The following is a 19,395-nucleotide window of genomic DNA, read 5'->3' as shown; positions in this document are numbered from 1 at the left end:
AGGTATCGGTCTGTGTGGGTGGGTTTTCTGTAGACCTTGTGTCCCAATACGAGGTCAATTTTGCATATGACCATGACATCTAAGAAAGGGAGTTGGCCCTCTATTTCTTTTTGTTTGATTTGTTTGAAATATGGTGTTGTGGGAGAGCTTTGTGGATACCATGGATTGTGAGAAAGATGAACAAGTGTTTGTTTGTATGTATGTTTGTTTATTTGTTTATTTATTGAACTTCTAGACCACCTATCTGACCAATAGTTACTCTGCGTGGTGTACAACAGTAAAATCAACTCATGTAGCATAAAATGTACTATAAAGCTAAATCAACTGAGGGATGAATAAATTGTGATTTATATCATAGTGCTGTTCTAAGGATTTTATATTTTGGTACTTAGGAATATGTTTCTTTGGCTAAGTTTCCCTAAAAAATTCTAACCTTGCAGGAGGGATGGGGGAGTGGAGTGTGATACCCCCATCTCCAAAATGCAGAATAAGACATTTGTAGATGGAGAGGCTTACTATTGACCTTCATCTCTTCCACAGCTTTTTGCATTCCATAGCATTTGCTGAAATTCTATGCAGTCCTTTTCTGTTATTTTATATACTTTGTATCTGAAGATTTTGTATGCTGCTTGGTGAATTTATGCCTTGAATGTTCTGAAACAGCTATTTTATTTTAATTAAAAATATATTGCAGAATGTACCTGAAGTGGAAGAAAATCAATTGTATGTTTTGGTGCACAATAACATACTGTACATGCTTCAGACCGATTATATGTACTAACAGTTGTCCTGACAGAATTGTGAAAAATTGTTGTTTGGCGTTTATCCTATCCTCCAAGGCTCATGTACAAAGACACCTGCCACAGCTAATATATTTGGTTTCTGGGAATAATGTATAATTTGCTCTTGTCTTGATGAAGAATGGCTTGCCCATTGTGCATAAGACAAATGTTTTTGGGGAAATGAACTTGTATGGGTATGTGCAACTTTGTTCTCTTGATAAGATGAATGACACTTACATATTTTATGACACAACATTTAAAAGAAATGGTAGAAAAAGAACTGCCTATGCAACCAGTATTAGCATAACTAGCCTTAAATACAATTTGTGCAAAAGAAAATACCTTTAGAAGCAGCTTCATGTAGGGGTATTGAGATTTGTTATACTACATTCTACTTTGAGAATGATGCCCTTTGTTTTTTTACTGCTTTGCCTTTGTCTCAGCTGTCTCTCCATTTACAGTCCTTAATGCGGTGATAGAGCTTTTCCAATCAACAGTTTTGGGCTACAGACTTGTGCACAACTTGATGGAGACACCACTAACTCAATTGATTTTCATAGGTGAAAAATAATAGCCATGTCCCGGAAAGTGGTTGGGAAGGTTCCAAGGTTTCTTGCTGGTGTTCCCCCCTGCCCCAGGAGTGTCGAATTTATCCTTTATTGGGGTGGGGTGGGGACCATCTACTTTGGAGCAATTTGTGATTGTACTGATAGAGTGAGGAGAGACTGTTCTGAAGACTCTGAGAATTAGTTAGCTTTAAGGGCTAAATTGGTTTGGGGAGGAATTGTTTTGTTTCAGAGGTAGTCTGTTACAATTTGGGGTAAGGTGACATATAATTCAATATTTGGACATCCTTTGAAGCAAATGCACGTTTGAAATAGAAAATGGCACTCATAAAAATAAAATAAGAGTGATGTTGGATCAGGCAAAGGTCTGCCTAGTCCAGAAGCAAGACATGAACACAATAATACTCACCTGCTCACATTCCATAGCAACTGGTATTCCAAGGACTACTACCTTTGATCCTGGAGGTAAGGTATAGCCAGCAGATATATACTCCGTTTCCCTGAAAATAAGACCTAACCTGAAAATAAGTCCTAGTATGATTTTTTGGGATGCTCGTAATATACTGTATTTTCCATGTATATGACCCCTCAGTGTATAAGACGACCCCCTAATTTTGACCCTTGCCACGGGAGGGGAGCAATTAATGGACAACTGCTCCACCTCCATCTCCTGCTGCTTCCCCTACCCGATCATCTCCTCCAGTGCAATGTCTTCACCACCTTGTCCCCTGTCCGAAGGGAGCGTTGGAGGAAGTGATGCAGCAGTCAATGGGCAGCAGCAAACGGTGCCCGAGTGCATGTGAGTGCTCCTTTGCGTCTGTCACTGCCTCCTGCTGCTGCTGCCTCCGCCGCTGGAGGGGACAAGGCAGTGATGTGAGCTGAAGGTGAGCCCCGGCGGTCACACTGGATGAAGTCATTGGGCAGGGGCAGCAGCAGCAAGAGGTGCCCAAGCATGCGCGAGTGTTCCTTTGCCTTTGTCTCCGCCTCCTGCTGCAGCTGCAGCTGCTGCCTCTGCCGCTGGAGGGGACAAGGCGGCGACGTGAGCTCTGGAGCAGGCAACTGGGTGGTGGCGGCAGCAGTCAATGGTCAGCAGCAAGAGGTGCCCGAGTGCACACAAGTGCTCCTTTGCCTCTGCCTTCTTCCATGTGGAAAACAAGCCTCAATTTTTTACTTTTTATTTCTTTATTAGATTTATATACCACCTGTCATGATCAGTGGAAATGTGGTTAGAAGCGTGTCATGATGATGGGAGATGTAGTCACAGAAATGTAAAATGGAGTCAGATAGGTTCTGTGTGAAGATGATTTGAGAAACTTTGGAACATGTTTTTCTTAAGCACCGTGAGAATGTTTTTCTGAGACTGTTATAGCCAGGAATGAGATAACTTGAAGGTGAAACCAAGAGGCCCTGGAAGACTCAACATTCCAAGCTAATTGGAGAAGAGATAACAACACCTGGACTCTCCTTGGAATAAAGGGTGGAGAGAGGTGGCACAACCTCTAAAAAGTTAATTGGTTAATAGCCAGATAGGCCATGGAGAAAGGAAGAGTTTGGGAAAGTAGAAATGGAAGATGGATTATGTGAATTGTGTTCAATTGTGTTCCATTATTCTCTTACTGATGATGGAGTCTCTGATGGTGGCATGAGCATGTAGCTTGAAAGAGGGAGGATGTAAGTAAAGGAGAAAGCAGGGTGGGCTAGCCCGCCATAGCCTCTATAGTTCAGTTTAATAGTTTATTATTTTAAATGGGAAATAATTTTCTAATTAAAAATTTAATTTAAAAATCCTTACCGAGGACTGGTCTCTTGAACAGCAGGGTCTGGCTAATTCCAGTAGTGAAGAGGGCCACAGAATTGCTATCATTTAAGAGTCCTACCTCACAGAGCTTTGGTGAGTTCTACGGAATCACAAAGCCCATGTGCCTGTACTTGCTAAGTACTAAGTAAGTGCAAAGTATTCTTTTTATGTCAGACTCGTTCAAAGGGCCTTATGTTATGCACTGCTGAGGTCTAAGGAATTGATCCATTGCAAAGGTGGTAGGTAAGAGCCTGGCGAACTCTGACCGAGTGCCCTGTGACCCATTAGTGGGCCAGGAACATCACACCGCCCATCTAGAACGTATCTACTCTGGGAGGTATTTCCTCTAATTATTTTAGGGAAAAGTGTTGTTTTATACATGGAAAAATATGGTAAGCCCTAACCCCAAAATAAGCCCCAGTTAAGTGAAGCCCCATGCTCCACCGTTGTGTAGAAACCAGAAGATGACATGACTTTATTTGAATAAATGTAGATTGTTGTACATGAAAAAAAAATCCCCTGAAAATAAGCCCTAATGTATTTTTGGACAAAAAATAATATAAGACCAGAGTGCTGTCCTCTGAAGATGCCGGCCACAGAGACTGGCGAAACGTTAGGAAGAACAACCTTCAGAACACGGCCAAAGAGCCCGAAAAACCCACAACAACCATAATATAAGATCCTTTCTCATTTTCTGGGAAACATGGTAGTGTCTGCTGATACCCTTATGCCCCACAAATTTGTCCAATTCTGTTTAAAGCTGTTCAGGTTATTTGGAAACTGTGATGTACAATCACATTTCAATATATTGTTTATATGGTTTGATAAATATGTGATGGGAGGGATTGAGTGAGGAGCATGGAACGTTGGTAAGAATATTTCTGATTGGCTGGGAGAGAAAGTAGATGAGGAGGAGTGTATGTGTTACATAAATCAGTCTTGAGTCTGATATAGAGCAGTCTGTGGGGAGAGATGTGGGAGAGAATGGTTTGGAATCTGGGATTTGAGAGAAGTCTGAGAGAGAGATTGAGACAGGGAAGAAGCAATAGAGTAAAGGATGTTCTTAACAACATTAGTTTAATAATTTAAATAGTCATTGTACTTTAGTGCAAGTTATAAACTTCTTTTAAATGGTGGGACTTCACAGAGTTTCGTGGTCTACACAGCAACTGATGTTCTGTTCCTCTGCATCCAGAGGCATGGGCATATCTTTAGAGTTTGGGTGGAGGTTGAGTATGGGATCTAGAATCAGTGGTGCCAGAGAGAGAGATTGAAGCTTCTTTCTTGACTGGAGCTACAGTTGATCAAGTTCAGGATCTTGGACAATGACATCCTCACCCACAGTCTGACTAAGGATTGTTATTATGTGCTTTCAAGTCATCTCTAACTTTTGGTAACACGATGAATTAGAGATCTCCAGAATGGCCTTTCCTCAGCAGCCCTGCTTAGCTCTTTTAACCTCAAACTGTGGGTTGGTTTGGGAAATCAGTTCATCTCATATTTGGTCTTCCTTTTTTCCTGCTTCCCTCAAACTTTCCTAACCATTATTGTCTATTTCAGATAATCTTGCCTTCTCATGATATGCCCTATGTAGGACAGTCTGAGTCTCATCATTTTTGCCTTCAGAAATAGTTCAGGTATGATTTGCTGCAGTACATACTTGTTCATCTTTCTAGCAGTCCAGGATATCTTCAAAGCTCTCCTCTAGCACCATATTTCAAACAAATCAGATTTTTCCTGTCAGCTTTCTTTATTGTACAGCTTTAACATCTGTACAGTGGTGCCTCAACTTATGACCATAATCCGTTCCAGAAGATGGACATAACTTGAAATGGTCATAAGTCAAAGCACCGTTTCCCATTGAAATGCATTGGAACGCGATTAATCTGTTCCAGAATAATCCCAACAACCCCAAAAACACACAGAAAAAAACACTGCAAGCCCCATAGGAAAGCGCTGGGGCAACAAAAATCAAGCAAACAAACAAAACCAAAAATAAACAAGGAAGCAAGCCCCGAAGGTGCTGGGGCTTTAAAAAACAACACAAAAACTAAACAACAGTGCAAGCCCCCAAAGGCACTGGTGCTTAAAAAAAAAGCCAAAAATAAACAATGGAGCAAGCCCCATCAGAAGGCACTGGGGCTGAAAAAAAAAAACCCAGCAGCCCCCAAAAGCTCTGGGGCTTAAAAAAAACCAAACAGAACAAAAAATTAACAATGGAGCAAGCCCCATCGGAAGGCACTGGGGCTGCAACCCCCCCCCAAAAAACAACAACACAGCACAGAAACATAACCCCCCCAGCCCAGACCCACCCTGCAAAACCCACCAAGAACAGTTTTTAAAAAGCAGAAAGCAGCACCTTACCTTACCAGGCAGTCCCAAGCCTCCTCCGATGTACTCATTCTAACCGTTGGGGCAAAAGAGCTATAGAGAAGCAGCCTCTTCGCCTACCAATGGTTAGCAAATTTGAATTCCCCACCTTTTTTCCCTGCCTTTTTCTGGTTTCAACTCGAAGCTTCAGCCGCAAGTCGAAGCAAAATTTTGCAGCCGGAGCTGGTCATAACTCGAAATGGTCGTAAGTTGGGACGTTCGTAAGTTGAGGCACCACTGTATATGGTGATTGGAAATACAAGAGTGTGGGTGCTCTTGGTTATAGTCACCATTAACACAACCTTACACTTGATTATCTTTTCTAATTCCTTCATTGCAGCCCTTTCCACTCTCCATCTGATTTCTTGACTTCAATTTCCATTTGGATTGATAATGAACCAAGTAATCACTCTTTCAGTTTCTTCTTTATCAACCCTAAAGTTGTGTAGTCCTTCTGTAGTCATGATTTTTGTCGTCTTTGTGTTCAACTGCAGTCCTACCTTGGCACTTTCTTCTTTCACTTTCATGAAAAGTTGTTTTAAGTCATTGCTGCTTTCTGCCAGTAATATGTCATCTGATATATTATTGATGTTTCTTCCACCAATTTTCACTCTTTCTTCATCTGCATCCAGTTTGGCTTTCTGTATGCTATGTTATGCATATAGATTGAACAGATAAGGGGATAAACTTCACCTTTGTCTGACACCTTTACTGTACCTAGAGGAAACCATTCTGTCTTTCTATATTCTGCCCTAATGGTAGCTTCTTGTCCACAATCAGGACAATAAAGTGTTGAGACACACCCATTTCTTTCAGAACAATCCATAGTTCCGCACAGTAAAAGGACTTGCAGACTCTGGTACATATGATCAGGGGTATAGATATAGAAACTGGCAATGCCACAAGTGAATTTATCAAGTTCATCAGACTCAATAAAACTGCATTCACGTTGCAGTGCTGTTTGTTCATCACTAGAGATGGGGGTATTCATATTCATATACAAATTCGAATATCCTCCCCACAGGTGCAGATAACAAGAGTTCAGCCCCATGGGGCCAGACCAACCACTCACCATTCTGCCATTTTTGCGGGCTCTGTGCTCCCTTCCTATTACTCTGGAGCTCACAATGGATTAGCCACTTTTCGACTTGGCAAAGAGGCTCGTCATCCTGCCTTCTGCCAGGAGTGGCTAATTCACTGTGAGCTCTGGAGCGATAGGAAGGGAGCATGGAGCCTGTGGCAGTGACAGAATGATGAGTGGTCGGTCTGGCCATAGGGGGCAAGACCTTCATTATCTGCACCTGTGAGGGGATATTCGTATACGACTATGAATACCCCCATCTCTATTCACCACCATAGAATATACTCAGTCAAAAACTGTAGTGTTTGTTCAGTTGTGGCACTCTGAGTTTTCTGCCACTTATGTTTATTACTTGACAGTATTTTTAAGAGAGAGAGAGTGAGTGTGTATGTGTCTATAAGGTGCTAGGACTTTTTTGTTTCTTGGTTTTTGTTTGCTTGCACTGACTACTATGACTACTTTAAAAAGTAAAAAAAGTAAAACAACAAGTCACGTAATCAAATAACGTGTTAAACGCAGCTGTGTTTTTCAAATTCTCTTCCAGTCTGGCTTGCACCTTGGATTCCCCCCCCCCCCGCTGTTTTTCCCATAAGTGGTGTGCGGTGGTTGATTTTCTTGACTCATCTGTTCCAGTATGTTTCTGAGCACCACTCTATGTTGCATCTTGTCCATTGAAGTTCACTCCTGCTATTTCCTTGTGGCAAATTGTATTGTTTTATGTACTTTATTTAATCTGTAGAAGGATGGTGTCTATGGAGTTTTGCCTTTGAGGAAATTGACAAGTGGACATTTTTTCTACATCTGTGCTTTTGTGATACAGTACTAATCACTTAACCTATTGCCATTTGTAACAACAGAGAAATATTTAACTGAAATGTAAGAAAACTCTAATGTGCAATCAAAACAATTTCTTTAATGGGGTAAACCATTTTGTGTTTGCATGTGAAAATAATAAGCAGTTCCTTTGAAAATATCTTGTCAGTACTGGTAGCTTTGCCACCTTACACAATAGAGATTTTTAATTGTAGGTAGGGTATATAATACTTTTCAAATAATTAATCTTGCCTGGAGACTTCAAACATCCCAGCTGCCTGTTCTTGAAAGTAGGTCATATATTCTAGCTATATTTTAATTAGAGAGGCTAGTTTTCATTTCCTTTTTTCCTCTTTAATTCTTATATGATCCACACAGAGGGTTGTTCACCTAAGTTTAATAGTTTACTGCTTACTTTCATCAGTAAGTCATCTTAGAAGTCAAAATTAGTTTTCCATTCTATATTTAGACTGCTATTAGCACCCCGGGCATGGAACAAGAGAGAGAGAAAATGAAAAATAAAGCTATCAGTCCCAATGACCTGGTTCCTTCCCCCTTCTTTTTTCCACTTCTTCAGCTGTGTCTGATTAATGTATTCTCAAAGGCTTTCACAGCTGAGATCTGATGGTTGTTGGGTTTTTCAGGCTCTTTGGCTGTGTTCTAAAGGTTGTTCTTCCTAACATTTCACCAGTCTCTGTAGCCTGCATCTTCAGAGTACAGGAGTTCTGACCATGCGTCCGATTACTTAGGATTGTATCCACTTAGTATTTCTTGCTGGCATAATGGCCTATGAGGCCAGAATTGGAAAACAAAAATTACTGTTCCCTTCTACTGTTCCTAAGACCCATGAAATCATTCCTATGCTGTGCAAGACCCCCAAGAGGTTCAGTGGAGGTGAAAATCTCATTTCATGAGTGCAAGTATGCTTTTGTATCATTGGATTTTGCCCAGATTTACTTTTGTACACAAGAATTTTATGCATAAGAAATTCAGAGGTAGAGAAATGCTATCTTGTCTTGCTCTGTGCTTATCTCTGGCTACAAAAAAATCATACGAGAACTCATGCTAAGTGGGTAAATGAAAAGTTGTTTTTTAGTTGCATGGTATCCAAGCATGTTAAAATGTTCAGCTGCTCTATATGAATATATATGTATATGTACATGTATATATAAAAGGTTTACTGGTATTCTGACTACTGCATAGTATTCAATTTTTTGTATTAATTTTTTTTATGTTTCTGTTTTTTCAAGTCTTGCTTTGCATCCTGAGCGAGTTTTGGTGGCGACAGGTCAAGTTGGAAAAGAGCCGTATATCTGTGTTTGGGATTCATACACTGTGCAGACTGTATCAATAATGAAAGATGTTCATACACATGGTATAGCTTGCTTGGCATTTGATGTAGATGGTCAGGTAGGTGTATGTGTTCTATATCCTCATCTCATCACTGCATGATGTACACTTTTTGTGTAAATCAGTACAGATAGCAATCAGATAAAGAATTAATTCAGATGTTTACCTTTCTACTTAATTTTATTGAAATATTCTTAAATTTAATGTTAAGAACATACAGTGCTATTTTGGCCCAGCCTTTTGTATTTCCTCCCTCCCCCCCAATACACAACCTCTGAGAACCTCTCTGAAATACTGTTTGGCTTTGGGGCCAAAAGATATTCCTTAAATTGTTTTAGATTCTAAAATGTATTGAACTTAATGGTTTAATAGTGAAGTAGGGCTTTTAAGGCATAGCAAGTCTGCTGTTTGTTGAGACAGAGAGCCTGTCCACACTGGTATATAGTTATGATATATAGTTGCATGACAGCACTGTTTGGCACAGAAAAGAAGACCTTTTCAGCTTGTGTTTCTACTTTGAACTATCCATCCTTCCACTTTAACATCTGGCCCGTATCTTTCTGGGACAGGGCTAGGGCATACAGTCTTTTTGGGATCATTCACTGAGATGCAAAATAGCTCTTCCCAGACGGGTACCGAAGATAAGGACCTTTTAAACACCTGCTGGATCGCATCAAATTTCACAGTGTGGACAGGACCTTATTTGCTCATCTGTTAAAGGTCATACTGTATCAGTGGCACAGTTGGATGCAAATTTAATTAATACAATCATCGAGTCAAAACTAAAAAAAAATCCAATGTTAAGCACACACATAGTTAAAACTTGTCATGATTCTTTCTGAGATGAACAAATAGCAGATTGATAGCATCTGTGTGATTTTCTAACCTCTACTGAAAAAGCTGGATACTACAGAACTATCTTGAGGCATCTGAAGGCACACACCTCTTGTCACTTGCCCCAGTCAGTGCAATCTACTGTATTTGTAAAGGAAAGGTGTTTTTAAAATTGCCTTCAATCACATACAAAAGTTATCTTGGGATAAATGAGATTTATACATAACTCATGGCAGGAATGTTCTTCGCAAATAAATAAAACATATGTAAGTGGGAAAAAATTGGCTCCAAAGGACAAATTTTTTTATAAGTCTGCCTAAGCATATCTATATTAGTTATTCAGCAGTTTATAAGGCGGTTTCTAATCTTGTTATAATTCATTTAAATATAATATCCAATTTTGCCTTTAACTGAGTAAGAGTATACTTTTAATTAATTGTGAAATTCTATTTGGTAAAAAGCAGTTAAATAAATAAATAAACAAATTGGTGGCAATATGAAAGAAAAAGTACTAACTTTTTTGCCCATTCATCTGGTATTGGTTCTTATTCATGTTAGCTATTCAGGTGAGTGATTTTTCACAAAACTGATCTCAATATTTATAGAATTCAGGAAGCTCAGTGCCAGAAATTACAGGTTTTTACTAAAGTTGTTGCTTTTAACAAAAATGTGCATTATTTTTAAGGTGATCAGCTACCTCTCACTGGAATTAGTCAGGCATTATGAAGCACATACGGTGGTGCCTTGCTAGACAGTTACCCCGCATGACAGGTTTTTCGCTAGACATTAACTTTTTGCGGTTCCCCCATAGTGATTCCTATGGGGGAATTTTGCTGGACAATGTTTGGTCCCTGCTTCACAAACCAGTTTTCACTAGGCAATGATTTTGACAGCTCTCTCCGTGCTCGCGAAACGGGTGTTTTCGGGACCTAAGCTTCGCAAGCGGCTTTCCTATGGCCGATCTTCGCTAGACAACGACGATTCTTCCCCTTTGGAACGCATTAAACAGGTTTCAGTGCATTCCAATGGGGAAATGCTTTTTGCTAGACGATGATTTCGCTAAACAGCGATTTCAGTGGAACGGATTATCATCGTCTAGCGAGGCACCACTGTATGCAATGTCAAATTTGTACTTGAAGTTCTGCATTGATGGGGTGGTAGAATGAAAAGGGTATAGAGCATAGAGATGGCACAAAAGGGAAGGATTCCTGCCTACAATTGGTCTTGTAAAAGCAATTGAAAGCTGGTTTCAAGCAAATAATTTGAAAGTGTTGACAAAAGTCAGGGAGTCATTCATGTCAAACTTAGCACAACTCCTCCCTGAAAATAACTTATGACTGAACATGAGCAGAGTGTATGTTTAAGAAATGGGTCAGATGAGTTGCAGTGCCAGAATTAAAGACTTAACTCATACTAAAAAGGCATTGTGGTGTCCAGCATGTCCTAAACTTAATTTTTTTGATAAGTCACATGTTAAGAGCCATGGATACAGAAAATGTGGAAGGTAAGGTCACCTTCCATTGGTTAAACAAAATTGGGCAATCCAGTTCCTCATTACAATCATTTATGAAACACTTTTTGAATGTATTAACCAACAAAAAATATTTCTGAACAAATATTGACTGAAATCTTGTTCTGCCACTTATGCAGTTTAACGTGTAACTGGGTGTAGTTAAACCTCAAAGCCTTCCAAGTCAGACCTTTCTCCCAGCTGCGTCACCTTTAGATTTTGTAAGGTATCTGTATGGTAGGAAGAACTCCCAGAATGGAGAATTACAGTATTTGTAGTTCAAAAAACCCAAAAATCTCATCCCTAACTCTAATTTCTCTTCAGATTGGAAAAAATTCTTTTACCTTTACTACTTAGTTGTAAAGTTCAAAGTGTTTTTTTATTTAATGTGAGGTTTTATTCTTTTTCACTGATATGTTTGCTTGTATATGCTACTTTGAGTGAAATGAATTGTACAATGGTAGAATATCAATGAAATAAGTAAGGACAATGATAGGAGCTTATACTGGTGCATATCTCTGGTAGGAATCAGTGTAACATTTTATTTTTTAAAAAATCTATCTTTTACTTGGGTACCAACAATGACGTTTAATCACGTAGCTTTAAAGTGTTTTTTCCCCTTTTAATTGTTGTTAATTGGTATTAATTCTAATGGAAATCATTGGAAGGTGGCTTTATTCTGAAATTACAATACCAAAGCACTACAATTACTAAAAGTATTATTTCAACTATAACCTTAGAGTGGGTTGAGGCACTCCTTGTCCTGGTTGCTGTTTAGTTGCTTCTGGCTTTTGCTTTCGTCTCTTGTTTCTGGATTTTCCAGTGTTAAGTGGCTAGCCACTGTGGGAAGCAAGACACTGGAGTCAATAGATGGTTTGTGTAGTCCAGCAGAGCTCTTTTATGTTCTTGTATGCTTGTGTGTCATTCTCTAAGATCCTCTATGCCAGCCCAGATATTTGGATATGTGATAACCTAAGCAGCAGAATGGAGAGTACAAAAAGTGTTGTTAAGTGATGTCTCATGTCATGCTCTGTACATAAAGGGCTAGCTTGCACAGTAAGCTCATTTGTTTCTGTCTGTAAAAGAATGAGGAGAAAGGAAAGAGGGATACCTGGAAGATATGAATAGAAGACATTTTAAAATATATACAGAATGATGTATACAATTTTGAGCAAATAGATCACAGATGATGATTTGCAAGTGTAAATCACTGGTTGGCATTGCTTCATTCATTCTCTAAGCACTATACTGTAGTTATATAGCTTTGATATAATTTAGGAAGAGCCCTTTTGGAAGGAACATATTATAGAGTACTGGAGAGTGCTAATCCCAGTTTTGTAGTATAGAATAATGTTTTGGAATGGTGCCAGTTTCTGGACTGGCCTAGAGGATCAATAAGGAACTGGGATTTTGTTGTTGTTGTTCTTTCCCTCCATATTTTCTTTAAAATTCTCTATGCCAACCTCTGTTAGAATCAACCCGTATTTAAATAAACTACCTTTAAAATAAATAAAGTCAATTCAATATTAAGTTGTGATGTATCATAACTATATATGGGCTATTTTCAAAACTGTTGGGGGAATTACAGCACTGGCAAGCCCTTTGTATACATGGAATGACATTACCAAAAAGGATTTGTGTACTCTTTCCATCTGCTTGGCAGGGACGATATGTACACAAAATTTGGACTGGCATAGAAGCTGATGAAGAAATGAAATAATGAGGTAAGGATTACTGTATTTCCTTTTCCTGAAAATGTATGCTTTGTTCTGTTAACTAGAATGACAACAAAAACTTGTTTGAATAAAGAATCTAGACACAAGGCTACATCCTCAGAGACCTATGGAGATGTAAAGCTGAACAATTTTTGCCATCAACCGCTATGGTAGCATTTAATCTTCCAGTGTAAAATGTGGATGTAATATATATAGAGAGACATTTACGTTATGTTAATTTTACCCTTAAATTCTAAATGTAACCCTCTTTCGGTATTTATTAGCCAAAATCCTACTTTGTAGCTTTTCGATGTCACTGTCAGTGATAAAATGCTACTACGTAATTAAAGAGTACCTACTTCAGTTTTGGGTACACACAACTAAACAAAGTGAAATGAATTTTACTATGGTATAATATTACATCTCTATTAATTATAAACTAGATTAATGCTTACTATGACTGGCTTGATAGCTCAGTGAGTTAACTATCTAGCTGAAGAGTTAGAAGTTGGAAGTGTGATTCCCTACTGTGTGTCCCAGGAGAACACCCACCTTGTGCTGCCTTGGGCAAGCAGCACAATCTTAAGGTGGCTCTAGAAGAAAGGAATGGTAAACCACTTCTAAATTCTCTATATCACAGATCAGAATTAATTTGATGGCATGTAACATTTTGATTAAAGACTAGCTATAGTTTTTTTTTTAGTCTGGGGTGGAGGAGTACTCTGATGTAATGGATAGAGTGATGGACTAGGACTTGGAGGCCTCAGTTTGAATCTCTGCTCAGCCATGGAAGCTCACTGGAGGTGTAGAACTGGTAAAGCCACTTTTTAAATATAATTTAGCTTGCTATAAGTCAATTCTGATTTGACAGCACATAACAACAACATAGTCTTTTTGAACGATGGTTTGTAATCCTGCTTAAAATTTCATTTTCAAATGCAGCTGAAGAAGAAGCCTGTTTGTCATTCATCACAGTAGAGATGTTACATCTGCACTGGGATGTTTGTTAGTGATTCCCTTTCCTCCCTCTTTAAAGCTGCTTTTCTATATTAGAGTTTCTTTATGAACTTCACCACTGGAAAATGCTGCAGATAATATCAAAACAGGATGTAAGCCCCATAACATAAATACAGCCTCCCCTGTTGTCCAGTTGATCTTGACATGTATCTTCAGGAAGACTGTAGTACTTGACTGACCTTTTAAAAATGTTTTTAACTTGAATTATTATTTCAGTCTTACTATCTATGGTTTATCTGATTTAGTGTGGATTATGTTGTCATCTTGAATACTAATGTATATTATTGTTCTTTTTTTAAAAAAATTCTGGGATCTTCCAGCGTTTGCTTTCAGTTGGTTTGGATTCCAAAAATACAATCTGTGTGTGGGACTGGAGAAAAGGAAAAATGTTATCTATGGCTCCTGGTCATACAGACAGGGTAAGTATAATTCTGAAGAATAGGAGTGCAGGTGGTATTAAAACTTCTGAGAACTAAAACTGTTTTGGGGCACTTCATTGTATTTTAAAATTTATTTAATGCCTATGTGGAAGGTGAAATTGCAAAAAAACCCCTCAAAGACATTTGGGTATTCTTGGAAAAAAATCTTCAGCACCTCAATATAGTATCACAGGGCTTTTACAAAGTTGTTGTTTGCAGTCTGTGATTGAGTTTGTTAGGAGACTGAAGCAGTTCCTCCTTTTTGGTGGGAAATAACCATGGAGATGCATTTGAATGGTTAACAGATTTATTTGTACTAACATTCGGTGATTCAACAATGACTTCAACAGGATCAAAATAACTAAGGTCTGGTAATTGTTCTTAGGGAGAAGGTACAAATGCCAACTGCAACTTAGGAGAGTTTATTAAGGGTCTGGTCCAAACCGTTCTTTGTCTGTGGGCTTCCTCAGTGGAGCGCTCCTCACTGCACATATCGTGCCGCAACAAGGATGCCTGGCCCAGTCTCCCTTGCATGGCAACTGATTGAAAGTCGAATCTGGTCTGATCACCCTCCTCCAGTGACCTTGCCCCCAAGGGAAAACCACCACTGTCTATTCTTGAGTTTCTGTTACAGTCACCCTCTTTTCTTTTTTATCTGGATCAGGTAATAATCCTCCTACACTTAAGTTGGGAAAGTCTTCTAATAACCCTCCTTCCAACCAATCCTTCCTTTTCCTTTCTCTCTCCCTCTTTCTTCGACACTTGTATTTGAGGAGACGGCTCACTCTCATCTTTCTCTCTCTTTCATATTTCTCTTTCACATAGTCCTTGGTTTCTTTTTAATTTTTCTTTATAAACAGTATACACACATTTGATTTGAACACAGTGGCATTTGAATCCAGTTGTGCTTTAAGCAAGACTTTAATCCAATAACAGTTTGTGTGGTCTTCTTGTGTGCCTTAGTGTTTCCTAGGAGTTGCAGCTCTTTGGGAGTGCCCTCTGAGCTGAGGAAGCACTGTGTTGAGAGTACAACAGAATTGGAAGTGAACAAAGTCTTCTCTAGAGAGGTGTGATCTAAAAGTCTGCAGGTTTGTGTTTTTGTGCTTCAACTCCCAGAATTCTGAATTGGAAATTCTTGGAGAATTCTGGACGTTGCAGTCCAGAAATACAACAGAGCAGGGTGGTAATCAGCAGATTGATCTTGTTTCGCCATTACAGCAAAAAAGGGGTACTATAGTTTTAATGTCATGGTGTACAAAGCCATAACATTTTGGAGATCACTCATTCATAGTGTCACAATACTACTACTACTACTACTACTACTACTACTACTACTACTACTACTACTACTACTAATAATAATAATAATAATAATAATAATAATAATAATAATAATAATAATAATAATAATTTTCATTGGGTAAGGGAAGATCATAGGGAAGGGGATTTAGATCAGAGTATTTGGGTAAATAAAAATACAGAATGTGATAGAGAACAATATATACCATTATTATATTTGTCAATATGTTTCTTACTAATCTTACTCCACATTTATCAATCTAAAGTTGTATCTTGTATTTCTCATAATTTTAACCCATTCATGTTCTCATATCTCATCCATTTATACAAAGTTTCCCACTTTTTCTAGCCTCAGCAATTTCTTTATCTTTTAATACTTCAGTTAAAATATCCATTTCTGCTCCTTCAGGATTTTTTTCTATTAACTCCTGGGTTGTTGGAGTCTCCTCTTTTTCCCAGTGTTTGGCATATAAATTCTTGCTGCTGTAGTTACATGTATGATCAAATATCTTTTTTCTTTTTCTATTGAGTCTGGTATTATATTCAACAAAAACAATTCAGGTTCATATGGAATTATAGAGGATAATATTTTTTGTAAAAACTCAACGACTAGTTTCCAAAAGGTCTTAGCTTCCCTACAAGTCCACCACCTCTTTTGATTTGCATTTCCAACATTTGTTAGAGGTACTATGTTATATGTCTAAAGCTGTAAAGTTAAGTTGATGTTTGTTGTACCGTTGTGAGTTGTTATTATGTGCATGACAAGTCTGTACATATTTCTACTGCTTATTATATCAGCCTAAGAAAGTTAAAGTAGGCTAAAACATTTCTAGTTAATCTTTGTGCTTTCTTTGTATCAGAAGATATGGGATTTTTCTGTTCTTTATTGCAAATTTGTGACTTTACCATGTTGCTTAGAATAGTAAATAACACTAGAGTAGGGCTATTGAATTACTGAGAATTTAGTGATTGACATGGGCCTACTCTAGTGCAGCTTGCTGCTAAGCAACAGGATTTGAACCACAGTTTTCTGATTAATTGAAAAAAGTGTTGTTTTTTAATTCTTGGATTTCTTTCCCATTCTACAGATATTTGATATTTCGTGGGACTTGTACCAACCAAACAAACTCGTCAGCTGTGGTGTAAAACATATTAAGGTAAGAAGATGGCTTTGTATTTAAACAACTATATAAGCTGAATAGCAATTTTGTTCACTCAAATACCATCCTGTAATTTCAATATGTTATTATACGCATTGCAGGTTCCTAGTAAATATTTGCAGCTCTCATGTTGCCTCTTTATCTGATTTACAAAAGAGAAGCATATGCACAAAGTACAGTGTACAATTTCACAATTCCTCATTATATTTGGGGAAATCTTTCATATATTCTGCTTGAACAACTTTTGGCCAGTTATAAAAAAAGCTGTTGACCTAAGCAGATGATGGGAGATCTAAGATCTGTTATGTCAAAAAAATCATCATGAGATGCCATTTCTGAGGTATTTTAGTCTTCAAAGCTTTAAAGGTCAATGTCAAAACATTGCATTGAGCATGATAACCAGTGAAGATGTTAGGTGATGTGTGGAATGTGATCAGAACCATGTTGTCAGAGTACGTGCAGCAGTGTTCTGAAGCAACTGGTGCTTCTACATTGCTTTCAAGGGCAACAGGATAAGAAAGTGCATTCCATTAATCTAATATGGAGGTAACAAGTACTTGAATGTTGAAAATCAAGTCTGAATTCTTCAAGAAAGGTCTCGGTTCCATGAGACACTGTTAGTTAAAAGTATTCCTGACCACCATTATTTCCTGGTGATCAAATTGCAAGAAGTACTCCCAGATTGTGAGCAGCAACCCACCCAGAGCAGGCCGAAACTCAAATTCAAGATGCCCTCCCCCCCTCAGGAGTAATATTCATGCCTTGTCTGAAGTATGTTTCAGTTTATTCATTCTCATCAAGTCTAAAACTTCCAGATACTATTGAGACGTAAGAATCTCCCACAGACTCTTAATATTGGCAAAAGGAGAGACAAACAGACATATAGTAAGACAGGTCCACCTGTGAATTGATTATATCTGTATCAAATGTTCATGCTATCCTTCCCAGAGGCTTTATGTAGATCTGAAAAAATTGGAAGACTTTGATGGAACCTTATGGTGCATTGTAAACTGAAGGCCATGGTGGGGAGGAGCATCACCTATTACTGCCTTCTGGAACCTGCCTACTAAATAGGAATGAAGCCAATTTTCAATAGCACCCCAGTTCTAGATTAGGAAGACAGAAGGATGCATATGTACAGTACCCTTATTGGAAGCTATTGAGAGACATTGACAAACCAGAAAGTTTCTGTTTCTTCTACAGGAAAAATAATCAGTGCAATTTCAGTTTCAACACCACACCAAAAACCATGCAACTGCTTGGCTTTCTGAGTGAGACACTTAGATTGGGATAGTGGGGTACTTACAGAAAGACGGTTGATTCAATGAAGTTGAAGTTAAAGAGAAGAAAGAGGAAACTATTTCCTGTATTAGACAAAACATGTTTCAAATACTTATTTATTTCAGTTTAAACCACTATCTCTTGTGGTTCCACACGTCCATATACAGAGCTCATACCCCACTCACATAGCTTGAAGTGCTGAGAACAATTAGCTCAGCAGACTCTGGAGAATTTTGAAATGTATAATATTCCTACCCCAACAATTCTTTAAAACCTTTGCCCTCCTAAAGTAGCCAAAATATAGTATTTTGGTTAATCAAGATATAAAAAAACTGGAAACACATGTGCAGCTAGAAGGAACTATTGGATAACATGTATCTTGTCTAGAGATAATGTTCTTGAAAGTTGAGTACCAAAGAGAGTAATTGAGGTCAGGAAGGATCACTGACCACTTCTGGACTGTAGTCAGCAACAAAGAAACTCCCACTTAGCCTAGTTGCATCTAATCCTTAACTCTTTTGCCTTTTTCTAATAGTGGCGGTCAAGATACAAAATGGTAATGAATGGTTAATGCTGTAGACCTCCAATTAATAAGAGAGCATTTCTTCTGAACTCCTGCAACTTGAATGAACCTGCATTATAATGGAACAATGATAGCGATCTATCCTGGCAAATGTTTCCTACCCTGTGCCCCCTCCCCTGAAAAGGCTAGTGCTAGCTGATGAAAAAAGACAGCAGGACACATTACTATAGGCGAATTTCATCATTTTGACGTGAATGACGGTTCAGGGGTTTTTTAGCCTTGAAATCAGGAAATCTATTAGTGACAGACTTCATCTTTCTTCTAGTTAAAGTAGAAGTCACATCCTGTGTTGACTGTTAAGAACAGGCCAGGCAATTGGACAATATAATACAGAGACCCTTGTTATATCCTTTGTGCTTAGACAGATAGATGCAGTGTCAGAGGTCATTGCCCTTTCTGAACAGGTTTTAATGCAAAGAAACTTAAGTGAAAAATTAATTTTAAGAATTAACCCTCCAGTTAAGACAGTTCTGATGAAGATGAAGGCCCTCATTGCTAGCTTCCCTAACTTTAAAGCAAAACAAAAACAAAAATTAACTCCCTTTTTGTTACCTCTGTGTTTGTATGTGTGTTTTCATGTTTACTTCTGAGGCCTTCTCTGAGCAAATGCTTGCCTACCTATTTCTGTGCATGCATAGAAATATTATTGCATTTGCCCTCTCTTGGCATAGAGGAAGGTTTTTCTTTTTCCAATACAAAAAAAGAAAATATGTTCATAGATAAAGAGGGAGGCAGTTGATCATAAGAATTAGTAGTAATTATTGCTTCAGTGTTGTTTCTCCACAGGTAGAGATGGGGATCTAAAATATATAGTAGT

General features: G+C 38.3%; 1 protein-coding gene across 16 annotated transcripts in view; it reads left to right on the top strand.

Annotated features, from left to right (window-relative positions):
* Positions 1-19,395, top strand: part of EML5 (EMAP like 5) — a 108,083-nt gene that overhangs the window by 5,691 nt on the left and 82,997 nt on the right. For 14 of the 16 annotated variants that reach the window (XR_013540786.1, XR_013540785.1, XR_013540787.1 and 11 more), the window contains exons 2-4: positions 8,661-8,820; positions 14,157-14,255; positions 16,643-16,711. Coding sequence is in view for 7 of the 16 variants with exons in the window: in XM_072986531.2 (XP_072842632.2) it covers positions 8,661-8,820; positions 14,157-14,255; positions 16,643-16,711 (328 nt within the window). In the remaining 9 variants the exon portion in view is untranslated. Of the gene's footprint in view, positions 1-8,620; positions 8,821-12,767; positions 12,829-14,156; positions 14,256-16,642; positions 16,712-19,395 lie in introns of those variants that run through there. The other 2 variants (XM_078383717.1, XM_072986534.2) reach the window with 2 other exon arrangements.

Source organism: Pogona vitticeps, chromosome 1 (genome assembly GCF_051106095.1).
Source record: "Pogona vitticeps strain Pit_001003342236 chromosome 1, PviZW2.1, whole genome shotgun sequence".
NCBI lineage: Eukaryota > Metazoa > Chordata > Lepidosauria > Squamata > Agamidae > Pogona > Pogona vitticeps.
This window is presented reverse-complemented; position numbering and strand designations above follow the sequence as displayed.